At 39.5% G+C, this 11,400-nt stretch overlaps 1 protein-coding gene across 1 annotated transcript; it reads right to left on the bottom strand.

Moving 5' to 3' along the window:
- Positions 1-3,608: 3,608 nt before the first annotated feature.
- Positions 3,609-6,474, bottom strand: zgc:162730 (uncharacterized protein LOC564559 homolog). Its single transcript, XM_040008974.1, has 2 exons — positions 6,344-6,474; positions 3,609-5,869 (listed from the first exon to the last, which is right to left on the bottom strand). The coding sequence occupies exons 1-2, from the start codon at positions 6,374-6,376 to the stop codon at positions 4,682-4,684; spliced, it is 1,221 nt and encodes a 406-aa protein (XP_039864908.1). The 5' UTR covers positions 6,377-6,474; the 3' UTR covers positions 3,609-4,681.
- Between the last annotated feature and the right edge of the window lie 4,926 nt (positions 6,475-11,400).

The raw sequence follows: 11,400 nt of genomic DNA, 5'->3' as shown, positions 1-11,400 counted from the left end.
CAGCTCATGTACCTTCCTGAATACGACTAACTACATTTAAATTTACTAGATGCTTTTTTCAGTGCTTTTTCAAGTCTTTGGTGTTCCAGATGACTTCTGCCTAGTATTGCACTATTTTAATCTATTTAATCTTTTCAGGTCTCCCCCTTGAAATTGCACGTGAAAGTGAATCATAGCGATGATTCAACAAAGGTTGACTCCTCACGCTTCTGTGCAAGGATCAGCACCACTGTGAGCACAGGATGTTTAACAGTAGAGGGCAGCAATATAGCATTAAAGTGGACTGAAATATTGTTCAACAATACAAGTAGGATAACAAAATGTGTGACCTTGTCTATATAGATTTTGTTAGACCAGCTATTTTACTGTATGTTTCTGGTGAACTGCAGTTGCTTCAATATTATTGCTTCAACGATTAAATGCTGGAAACTATAAGGGGGAGTGCCTTTAAAAACATCAAATAAGTGTTTTTAAAGTGTTTTAATGCACGTTAACCCCTTCGGGCTTTATCTTTTCCAAGAAGGAAAAAACAAGGCAGTGTTTAGTGACCTCGTTGGTAAAGTAGAAGTTACATAACGTACTCCGTCACGCTATGAATGGTTGACGAAGGCTTGAGGTTGAAATATTACTCAACTACAATGCTTAATCTGCATGTTGTGACAGACAGATAGGGAGGGAAGAGGCTGTTTTTTCAAAGCTATTAGTAAATTACAATCATACTCTGCTTGAGTTTACTTACTGAAACATGCAGAGACTCATACTAGCACATTTTGATGGTAGAAATTTTACTTCATGTTATTTCCAGACAGTTTGGTCAAAAAGGATTTGATTGCCAAAGGTTGCAAAGTTCCTACCAAACTGGCTCAAGTTGAAAACAGGCTGCTGAAAGAGCCTCTTTAATACATGTAATAAAAGCAAATTCAAGTTCTTTTAGTTTTACAACTTTAGTCCCTGAAGTTTCACCTTGAACTGAAGTTAACTATTAAAATGATTTATAAAGCTCATACTGAGTGATACCTTTGGAACCAAGTTTTTGTATCATTGACTTTACTATCAGTCTGCTTGTGTTTATGATGAGAATGAAAGGCTGTTTTGACCTTTTGAAACTATTGCTCAAGTGTCTTGGGATACGATTATCTCAGTTATGGTTTTACCTTTAGACTGTATTGCATACAATTGCTTTGATCGACCTCGCTTCAGTGTGTATGTGTGTGTGTGTCTGTGTGTTCCTCTATGCATGCGTACGTGCCTTACGTGTATAGTGCTCAGAATCAGGTGACTTGGGTAAGGTCAGTTTTGACAGTAACAGCCATGGTTGATCAATAACTATTTCACAGAAAGCAGTGGTGATGTTAGCCATGTGTGTGTGTTGCAGTTCAAATGACTGTAACAGGCTTAAAGACATCGTGAAACGAAGAGTCAAAAAAACACAGAAGAAATAATTGAACGGATTAATTACTATGACTTAAAATGCTTCCAGGAAAAGTACACTTCGCTGCACATGTGAGCTATTAGAAATTACTTAACCACAATGGCCAACTTCTCTGTATTTTCATATATTTTCACAGAAAATTATGTTAATAATAAATTAAACAGTTTTTTCGTCTTCATTATTTGGTCTCATAAGAACACGTTAATGGACTTTAACCAGTCTGGCCTTATAGAACAGGCTGTGAAATTGTGAGCACACAAACACCCACTCATTCCTGCTTTTTTGGCTTACTGTTTACACTTTGTGGTCATTGTCCATCACCATAGCAACACATCCTGCTATTGATCAAAAGGGGAACAAAGTTGGAAGGCACAAGGCTATGAGGTTCACTCGGAGTCTGAAATCCAGCCCTTAAAGAATCTAAAGAATTGACAAAAAAATGGAGCTTCAGTCATAAATTAGATTTTATTGTTTGAACATAAAGGGTGTGGGTTAGGATCATAGCAGAGCTATCTTAGGGATAGGTGTGCCATACGTTTTTCACTCATGATTTCCTAAGGTTGCGGTGTTTTGTTCAGATTAGTGAAGTTTGCAAATGTGGATGAAGTTTACTCACTTTTGTTCAGGAAATGTCAACACAAGCAACGCATCTGTCACTCTGTTAATATTGGGAGTATCATGTGTATCGACACTATATAACCACATGATACCGTGATGTGGTTACATGTAACTCTGGTTACTAAATGATCTTGGTTATTTGTAGTATGTAGGAGACGGACAGCAAACAAGTTGCCTAAACTCTTTTTATTATAGCTTTTCAAGTCATTCGAGTGTCACTATCATATAATCCTGTGGCTGGGATAAACATGTATGGTCACCACAAACAAACCTCACCAGAATTTTTGTGGAAGCAGATGGAGAGCAATGACAGTGTTACCAGTAATACGAGTTAGTAGGAAGAAGTGTCTCCAAAACTGATTTCTAAGGCTCTTAACTTGGAGGGGGAATTGAACTGTCCCACATTTCTTGGAAATCCTGATTCAAAAGATCTCAAATCAAATGGGAAAAATTCCCACATCGTATTTATCTCAACAAGCTGCAAAACTGTAATCAGATACATCAATGATTTGTTGTTTTTATTGTCCTAATCTCGTTAATGTGTCAGACAATTTAACACTTATCTCCCACATCGTCAGAAGTGCTTCTTCTGTGTGTGTTCTCAGATATTCTGGGTGTTACTGTAAGGAGGACTTTTATTATTCCAGATCCCAATCTTGCTAGACAGTGTACACTTCTTTGACAGTATGAGGGCGGGGGCAGTTTGCGCAACAGTCTCAAGGGGAATGTAACATGGAAATTGCAACAGAGTGTTTTAACAAACGCCTCCTTAACTCGTAAATGCGCCTTACAGAAAGTGACGACAGAAAAAAGATCATTTTTTTTCTTCCATGAGATTTCCCACTGCTCAGTTTTCTATAAATGCTTTTTTGATATGTAAAAAGCAATTCTCCATTTGCTTTGAACAGTTACACTAAAAGCAATACCCTAATATCCAAAATTCAATTTAATGCACTGCTGCAAAGAGCTGCCAAAACATTGCAGGTTTTACCTGGAAATAAAAAGCTGTGTGATAGTGTGTATAAACACGGTAATCTAAATACCTGACTGTATACACAACAAAGATGTATGGCACAAAACAGAATCGGGAGAGAAAAAGTGGAGGACAAAAGGTCAAGGTTCCATATTCAGGAGACTAGTTATTATTTAGCTGTAATGCAGCAGAATCTATATTTAAGTATAACATGTATAGGCTTTAACGCATTCAAAATCTCGATCTCATTTCAAATAATGTAGAAAAAAATCCTCAAAAAGTATTTGTGATTCTGGCTCAGAGGTTCAGCAGATTACTGGAAAGGTGAATTTCCCTCCATTTCTTAAAATCTGGTGCTACTGAAAACACAGGATTTCCTACCAACACACGTAGAAGTCAAAGTAGTGGTGTTTTAATAATGGTTGCTTCTATTTAAGGGGAAGCCCAGCTCCAATGTGTCTTACTGAAACACTTAACAGAACTGGGCCTTCATCGGTACACATCTTCTTTCCTTGCTGTAACTACAGGAAGTTCCTGAACTCCGCATGTGAATGCATAAGCTGTAAATAACACGAGTCCAAAACATCAGCGTACAATCATTTCTTTATTGAGAATTTTTTTTTAAATGTATTTTTCTTATTTTCAGGCAATCAAAAATATAAGATTATCTTTTCTACTTTGCTTTTTCTCACATTTGCATTTCACAAACAGTGAAGTTTTTTTTCCATAAATAAAGTACAAAATACAATTTTCTCTAAATGCAAATAAATATCATAATAAATATATCAGTTTAAGTTAAACAACACAAGGTAACCAATACCCAAAAGGAATACTGCGGTGTTCCCTGAACCAGGCTGTCAAACACGAGGGGGGAAATAAAAGATAGTGTGCAATTTACAAAGTAGCAAATATTACAGAATGTTTTACAGAATCAAATGTTATTAAGTGTGTCGGGATACATATATTCAGATTTGAATTCACTGACATACCTTATTTGTATTAGAGCACTTTGATCTTTGTGCATTCTGCAAGTTGTATTTGCTTCCACGTCTACAAAACGACAGACACACACATACACTCTCACATGCATATTCTGTACAAGGCCCACACGCGCACACACGTCCACACACAGACAGAGTGAAGAACGAAGCTTTGGTTGAATGCTACTGAGAGATTTGACAGGTTCTCCCTTTAGAATTAGCTGTAAAGTGCATATCACAGACACATGTCAGGTCTCACTGGTAAAGGCTACTGAATCAAACATACTGTTTGTGGCACAGAGCATAAATAGCCTATTAGGTAGGGAAAATATTCAAGGCACAGGAATCACTGATTATCACCAAAGCTATTTTGATCACTACCAACATTCACCGGTAATGTCAAGACCTGCAGATGAGTTAATTTTGACGGAAGACCGCATATATAGGTCTTATAAGCTACATGTTATGTATAAAAATAGATTGATAACATTTGGGTACTTAAATCATCTCAGTATGTGTAGTTAGTCTAAGATGAGCTCAACTTTACACACATAAATTAAGAACTTTAAGTGTTATTGTCGACTTGTTCTGAACAGTTCTGGTGCTGATGAAAGTCCAGATAGACAGAAAAGTTAAAAAGAAAGTCATTTATCTTTTCTTATTTCCCTTTGGATCCATTTAGTCAGACAGGGATAGGCGTTCAAACACAGTGAGCCTCTTGGTGGCTGAGCCATCAAAGGTCGGAGACTCGGTTCCACTGGAACTGCTGCTGCTGTAGGACTCCTCCAGGGAGTCCTCAGAGGAGAAACGCTGCAGTGAAGGCTTTACGAATGTTCCAGCAGCTGGAAACAGCATACTGCTGTCCTGGTGCTGCCCGTCCTTCACGTTGGTGAAGACACTGCTGTTGTTGCTACTGAAATTATTTCCATGACCACACACGCAACGTGAGACCTGTGGCTCCAAGATGAGAGGAATGTTATGGATGTCTCCAGCGCTCATACGGGTTTGCTGGCTGCCAAACGGGAATGCTGCTGCCTCACGCTGCACAGAGTCAAACACTGGGGAGAGAAGGTCAGCAGGAGGTGGAGAAACAGAGGGAGCACGGCTGAAACCCTGGTTAGGATCACTGAAGACCGAGGCGAATGATGGAGGGGAGGAGCTGCGAGAAGAGCCCAGAAACCCAGCGAAGCTGACACTCTGACGGAGCTGGTGCCGTGGATTGTGAACACTGGGTGTTGTGGTAGTTTGCTGCCGCTGGAATTTGGCAGACAGTAACGGACCATCGCTGATTTTCTCCTCATGGATGAAGTGGCAGCGTGAACCGTAGGGGCAGTAGCCAAAGTTATAGAAGGTTCTGCAGGGCTCTGTCTTGTATTTGGGGTGGCGGTACAGTCCTCTTAGTTCTGCCTCACCATGGGCAAACTGGCATTTGCTGCCATACTTGCAGCTGCCAGTCTCCTGGAAGCCACGGCACAGCTCAGTTTTGTAACGGTTAGAGGACACCATTGGTGGGGTCTGGGCAGAAACAGTAGATGAGGGAGGGAAGCCTGGTGGGGGAGGCACAGTAGTAGCAGTAGGGCCTGAGGGAAACAGCTCCGAGTTCTTCAGCTGTCCAAACGAAGAGAGAAGGCTGCTGCTGGATTCAGTTAGACTCATGGAGCGATCGGGACGGAAAGGTAGCTGTTTCTTTGTGGAGACAGGGGCCGGGCCCCAGATGGTTGGCCAGAGAGAGCTGCCAGTGTCGTCATTATTAACATGCTCAGTGCTCATGTTGAGGCTCAGAGAGCCAGGAGGGGAAGGGGTGAAAAAGGGGGCAGACCGATGGCTCTGCCCTGAGACTTCGTTCAAGGCCAGGTTGATCAAGTTCTGTAACAGACAGAGGAGACTGTTAGAATCCAAAACAATATATGTCTAATATTAATGAAATGCTGAACATTTTCAAAGTCTTTCTATAAAGCTTTATTTAGGATATTGGGTTACAAAAATGGCAAACAAATAATAACAACAACAATAACAATAATGTAGCCAAATTAAATTGAGATTAACTGAAATAATATAAATGAATAAAATCATAGTTTGTGATTTTCCATTAGTTTACTGATACAAGAAGATGAAACTAGGGCACACAAACAACTGAGCAGCTGACCGTCTTAGTCACCTCATTATGTCTTAAATCACAAAGTGAGGAGGCCCTCTGTCATTTCAAAAGGTGTTCGCTTCAAAACACCTTTTCAAAGTGTTACTTTGTATAAGCAGTCAGAGCGCCTAAGCCACACCACCCACCAACTAGAAAAAGGGTTTTTCAAAACAAAAACAAAACACTGAAGTAGTTTGACTCACCTTTGTTAAGATATCGTCGAGCATTTCGGACATCCTTTTGGCAACAAGGTAAGGACTCGGGTCTGAACTCCAGTTGACTGTTGGATATATCTCCAGTCTTAAAAGTTAATGGTCGAGCCTCCTTTTAAGTCTATTTAAAAGCCCCTCCTATACTGGGAGGAGTTTCCATTCCCCCTTCCGGGATGACGCTGCTTCTGCCTCAAGTTTCATATGAGCTAAGAGATGGGCGGGACTTAAACGGTAGAAGAGAGAGAGAGGAAGAGAAGAAAGAAAACAGTGTATTTTTAACTAGTTGTGTGAAATGTGTCAGTTTCGTAGGCAAGGGGGCCTATTTACATAGCTCTCATACCCACTCCAAACACTTGTTTTGCTATTTTTGCTCTTATTCTGTACCAATTAGTGTGAATGATTTTTAACCGCACAAACTCTGTGATACTTTTTAAAACCCAAAGCGCTCGAATGTAAAGTGGCAAGGAAGGCTGTTTATTTAAGATGAATACACTGACTCCTTTCATCTCAAAGTACAGGCACATCTGTTCTATAGTCTGTAGTAGTTAATAGATAGTAATAAGCATATGCAGCCATATACTCATATATGACTAATGCCCAGCTTTCTGGAAGTGCCATCAATCATCTCTGATCAAATCCCGTGTCGCCTCTACACAATACGTTACGTTACATATACATTACTGTGCTTTCTTGTTTACCAGAATACATGCAGACATTTCCCCATCTGTGGTCTGGTTTCTGCTGTGCACCAGAGCTCCAGCAGAGTCTAACCATTACCAGAACACAGACAATAGAAGCATTGATTACAGATGAAAGAAACCAATAGTGGTCTCTTATTGGCAGTAGAGTGTGGTGAATAACTCCTTCACGTCATGTGTAGCCACACGTTTTTAAAGCTGTTTTAATGCAAGGTTTGCACACATGCCCCACTTTGGATGGCCCACAGTGGAAATGAAGCTGACACATAAACTTCACAAACAAAACAAAAGTAATTACCAGAAGCATATTGTTATTAGTGTTTAACCTTTTTTTCTTTCCACAGTGAGCATTGCGTTAGCTATGTTTTTCTGTCTTTCTCACAGGCATTAAAAACATGTTACATTAACACTTAACTTGTTTATAATATTCTGGGGTGATTTTTTTTTTTGTATAGTACGACTGTAGAAACACTCTGTGATTCACACATTGCATGGATCGGTTTCACACAGTGTCAAGTGTGAACAATAAATGTTCATATAGTCTGTACCCTGACACATGAAGCAGAAGATTTCAAGCCCTTTTTCATTTGCATTTTGCTGATTAAGACTGTGATAAAATATAAATATCACATGTCTCTTGGTCTAGTTGAGTCAATTCAACCACAGCCATGGTGAAGACCGTTAACAGACGATGACCACTAACACTGTCTACAAGGAGAGTAATCTACAGAGGGTTATTGGTGAAATGGCTGCCTGTTCACGGAGCGTAGTATCAAAAGCTATTGATGGAAATTTGACTTGAAGGGAAGAGTATGATAGGAAAAGGTGCACAAGCAACAGGGATGACTGCATACAGAAGATTATCAAGAAAAGTCAACTCAAGAACTTTGGAGAGCTTCACAGGAAGTGGAGCCAACACAAGAGCTGTCACGTTCCTGATATCTTAGAAATCCCCCATAGTGGGCTATCATAAGGCAGAAGATGAGACACCCTCACCCTCCAAATCCACCTCAAAATAAAAAAAAATTAACAAGAGCTGGAGGCCACTGTCAAAGCAACCTGGGCTTTAGTTACAGCTCAGCACTGCTACAAGCTTCAACACATTGGTAATTTTTAATAAAGGCGCCCCAGTTAAGCACTGAGTGCATAAGTGAACACACTATCACTCGCATCTCTAATGCTCGTTTTTGGTTTTTTTTTAGACGCACTAGTACATCATTTCACACATGTCAGTAAATCTAATAGCTTCTTATTTTTCTGCGAAACTGCTACGCTGTTATCAGCCAAATGAAACACCAGATTTTTTTTGTCGCTACTGCTGCGTCATCAAGTTACATGAGTCATATTTAGTCTAGTAAATGATGGCAAATATATTCTAATCACAGTTGTGAAACAGTAGAAAAGTCACAGTAAACAGAAGGTGGGTGCCGTGAGAAGAGCCACAAGGATTTTTAAAAAAAAAACCCAACAACTTTGCATTGTAAATCAAAAGTATTCAAACACTTTGGTAAAATTAACAGACTAAGCAAATCCTTCACTCCAAATCAAACGTAGCTCCCAACTGAAATTAAAGAGTTTTGCTTAAACAGGGGAATTATTAATGCATAAGGGGTAAGACTGGATTAACCTTGCAAAAGATATCTTCACATACAACATAAGTCTAGTAAATTAAACCAAAGCAGAAAATGAAAATACAGAAGTACATTGCTAGTAAATTAAGAGCGTGATTAAAGTTCCCACTTCTGTTTCAAGAAACACTGAGCCATAGCCAACCATAGAGTTTCGTTACAAGTTACCGCCAGAACACTTGGATGCTCTTCTTGCTCTCACTGTACTTTCTTAAGCGTACTCCCTCACAACAGCTCTCTGTATGTGTTTTTGAGCCTAAGTTTTCTCACTGTTAAATGCATAATATTTGAGTTTTTTAAGTTACTGCGATGAGTTGCTTTTATTTTGGTTTTAAATCATTCTTGGGTACCATGTTGTATAAATGTGCAAGAGGGTTTGGTGAGAATCGCAATCTATATCATGTACACAACGCACAGGCCTCACATGCACGCCGACACTAACAGTGCAACTCAAGCCAAACGAGCCTCTCATGTTCAGCTATTAATAACTGCAGCTCCATATAAATAACCCCGCTGCATTTGATACAAAAAAGTCTGTCAAGAGGGCATGCAACAATTGTTCCCATCTTTGCTGAAAAATTTAGTTCGTCAGCAGGCAAGTAAGCGGGCACAGAGGTGAGGGATGCAAAATACCAGCACTGACATCTTGTATATGTATATCTTTCCTTTGTTTGTATGCCTAAGTGTGGGTTACCTTACTCTACTGGTTTCTAATGAAAGTCTTCCCGGTTGCATAGATTTTCTCTTTAACAGGGAGTGTCACGTAGAGTTATATTCAGAAAAAATGCTGATGGTGCTTTCCAGGTTCTTGTTGTGTTTTTTCTTTCCTTGGTGACTAAGAGAGTCTGTGCCCAATGCCAAGTTTTCCACTAGGATGATTTTAGTGACACACCAGCAGACTTGAGGTCTTGTAACATGTTAGAACATGATCGCACATTTAATTCAAAGGAAATTGTCCCTATGAGGGAGGAAACTGTGGGAAAATTGTAATATGAGAAATGAAAACAATACTTTGTAAGACTGGGACTAATCCACAGAAAAATAAGTTAAGTACCAATGAGATTTTGAGTGCTCATGAGGTTTATTTAAACATCGAGTAATGCCAGTAGGTCATTTTCCACAGGTAAAAAGCCCAGACTTGAAAGCAAACATTCAATATGTGTGGGGAGAAAATCCACCATGCAATGCAAATATGCATATTTGTATTATTCCCGTATCCCCTAATATAAATTTATTATGAAATGGAAAATCTTTACAATACGATTTTTATCTTCTTATTTGTTGCCTTATGAAAGGAATGTGCTGCAGTATGAATTTTATGCAGTTCTGTACCCACACATTAGCTCTTAATTCTTTAGCTTTGCCGGTCACTTAGATGTACAGATGGGTCATTAACTAAAACAGGCCTGTGTTTACCCTTTTAACCATCCCCTATACGATCGGCTTTTACATTAACCCGCCTTTGCAAAATAGATCACTCTTTAAAGATATATAGAAAGTCTCCTGGGGGAATTTAAGATAATGTTATCCCTGCAGCTTAGTGGGTGATAATTTATAGCCTAATTACAGAGCTGGTGAGAAAATTTTCAATCTTGAAAATATCTCTAGCTGGCAAAAATATACTAGAATAGTAAATACACAAAAAAAAGAAAAAAGAAAAAAAAAGAATAGTAAATACACCCAAACATGCTGTATTTTATTCCTCAAGGTTCATTATTCAAGAAACAACATAGAGGAGGGAAACTGGAGGGAACTTTTTAGGTGTTTGACTCACCACGGATGGCTGTGAACTGCCAAGTCATCATCATGTGGTTCAAGATGACTGGCAGGTGAGGTCAACATATATGGGAACACCCAACCTGCTATGGTTTCCATACTGCCTCTGTGTACTTATTTGCATAGAAGCTTCTCCAGCTTTATCTCTTTAGCCTTTCATTTCCTCTGTCCCTCTGTCTTAGGTCAAGTTGTAAGTAAAGCCCCTGATAAATACGCTCTGGCCAGCTTGTCTCTCTAATAAGAGATACTTTGCAAATATTTAATCATGCCCTCCATAACATTGCTATGGTGACATGCCAAACATTGCACGCCTAAATGGGCACAGGTTCAGCAGTTACTTAGCGACAGCTGTGGAGCAGGTTTGCAAAGCTAATATGGCTGACACAGAAATATGATGAAGCCAAGCTGGTCCTGATTCTAAATTTAATAGTTGATTCATCACGGTGAAAGGCCACGGAGGGAATTGCGAATGAAGAGGAGAAATAGGAGCATTAGAAGGGAGGGAGGAAGGGATTTTAGCTGCTGACATTATGATGAGGGAAAGTACCTGTCTCCCCAAATGAATCCCAGACGCACTGTTTTTCCATCTTTATCTATGTAACAATTATGGATTCTTCTGTGTGGGGTGCACCGGAAGTGCACTGACCACACAGTACCACAGTGTACTGAGAATATGCAAAGACGTGTGTTAAAATGAGGATCATTTGACTTAACAAAAGTGGTCTTTATAAGAACTGAAAGAACAAAATGTCCTGACTAATGTCAGACTATAGATGCTGATTTAGAGCAGAGGAGGTAAACAGCGTGGTGCATGAAAATCATTTAAAATCTCCAGAACACTGTAAACAATGAACAACAACTTTTAACATAAGAGTTGCCCAATCACTTAGTCACACTGACAAAACCTGTTTAGTCTCGCCTGCTTTCGATTCTAGTCCTAGCAGGT

Source organism: Simochromis diagramma, unplaced genomic scaffold, assembly GCF_900408965.1.
Source record: "Simochromis diagramma unplaced genomic scaffold, fSimDia1.1 OVJJ01000344.1, whole genome shotgun sequence".
In the NCBI taxonomy this organism is placed as follows: Eukaryota; Metazoa; Chordata; class Actinopteri; order Cichliformes; family Cichlidae; genus Simochromis; species Simochromis diagramma.
The sequence above is the reverse complement of the archived record's forward strand: the minus strand, read 5'-3'. Positions and strand labels throughout refer to the sequence as shown.

What these genes read in the sequence shown, in the direction of transcription:
- zgc:162730 (XM_040008974.1), bottom strand. Translation starts at nt 6,376, where the DNA reads ATGTCCGAAATGCTCGACGATATCTTAACAAAG. An exon ending in TCGACGATATCTTAACAAAG is followed by an intron (nt 5,870 to 6,343) that starts GTGAGTCAAACT and finishes TGTCTGTTACAG; the next exon opens with AACTTGATCAACCTGGCCTT.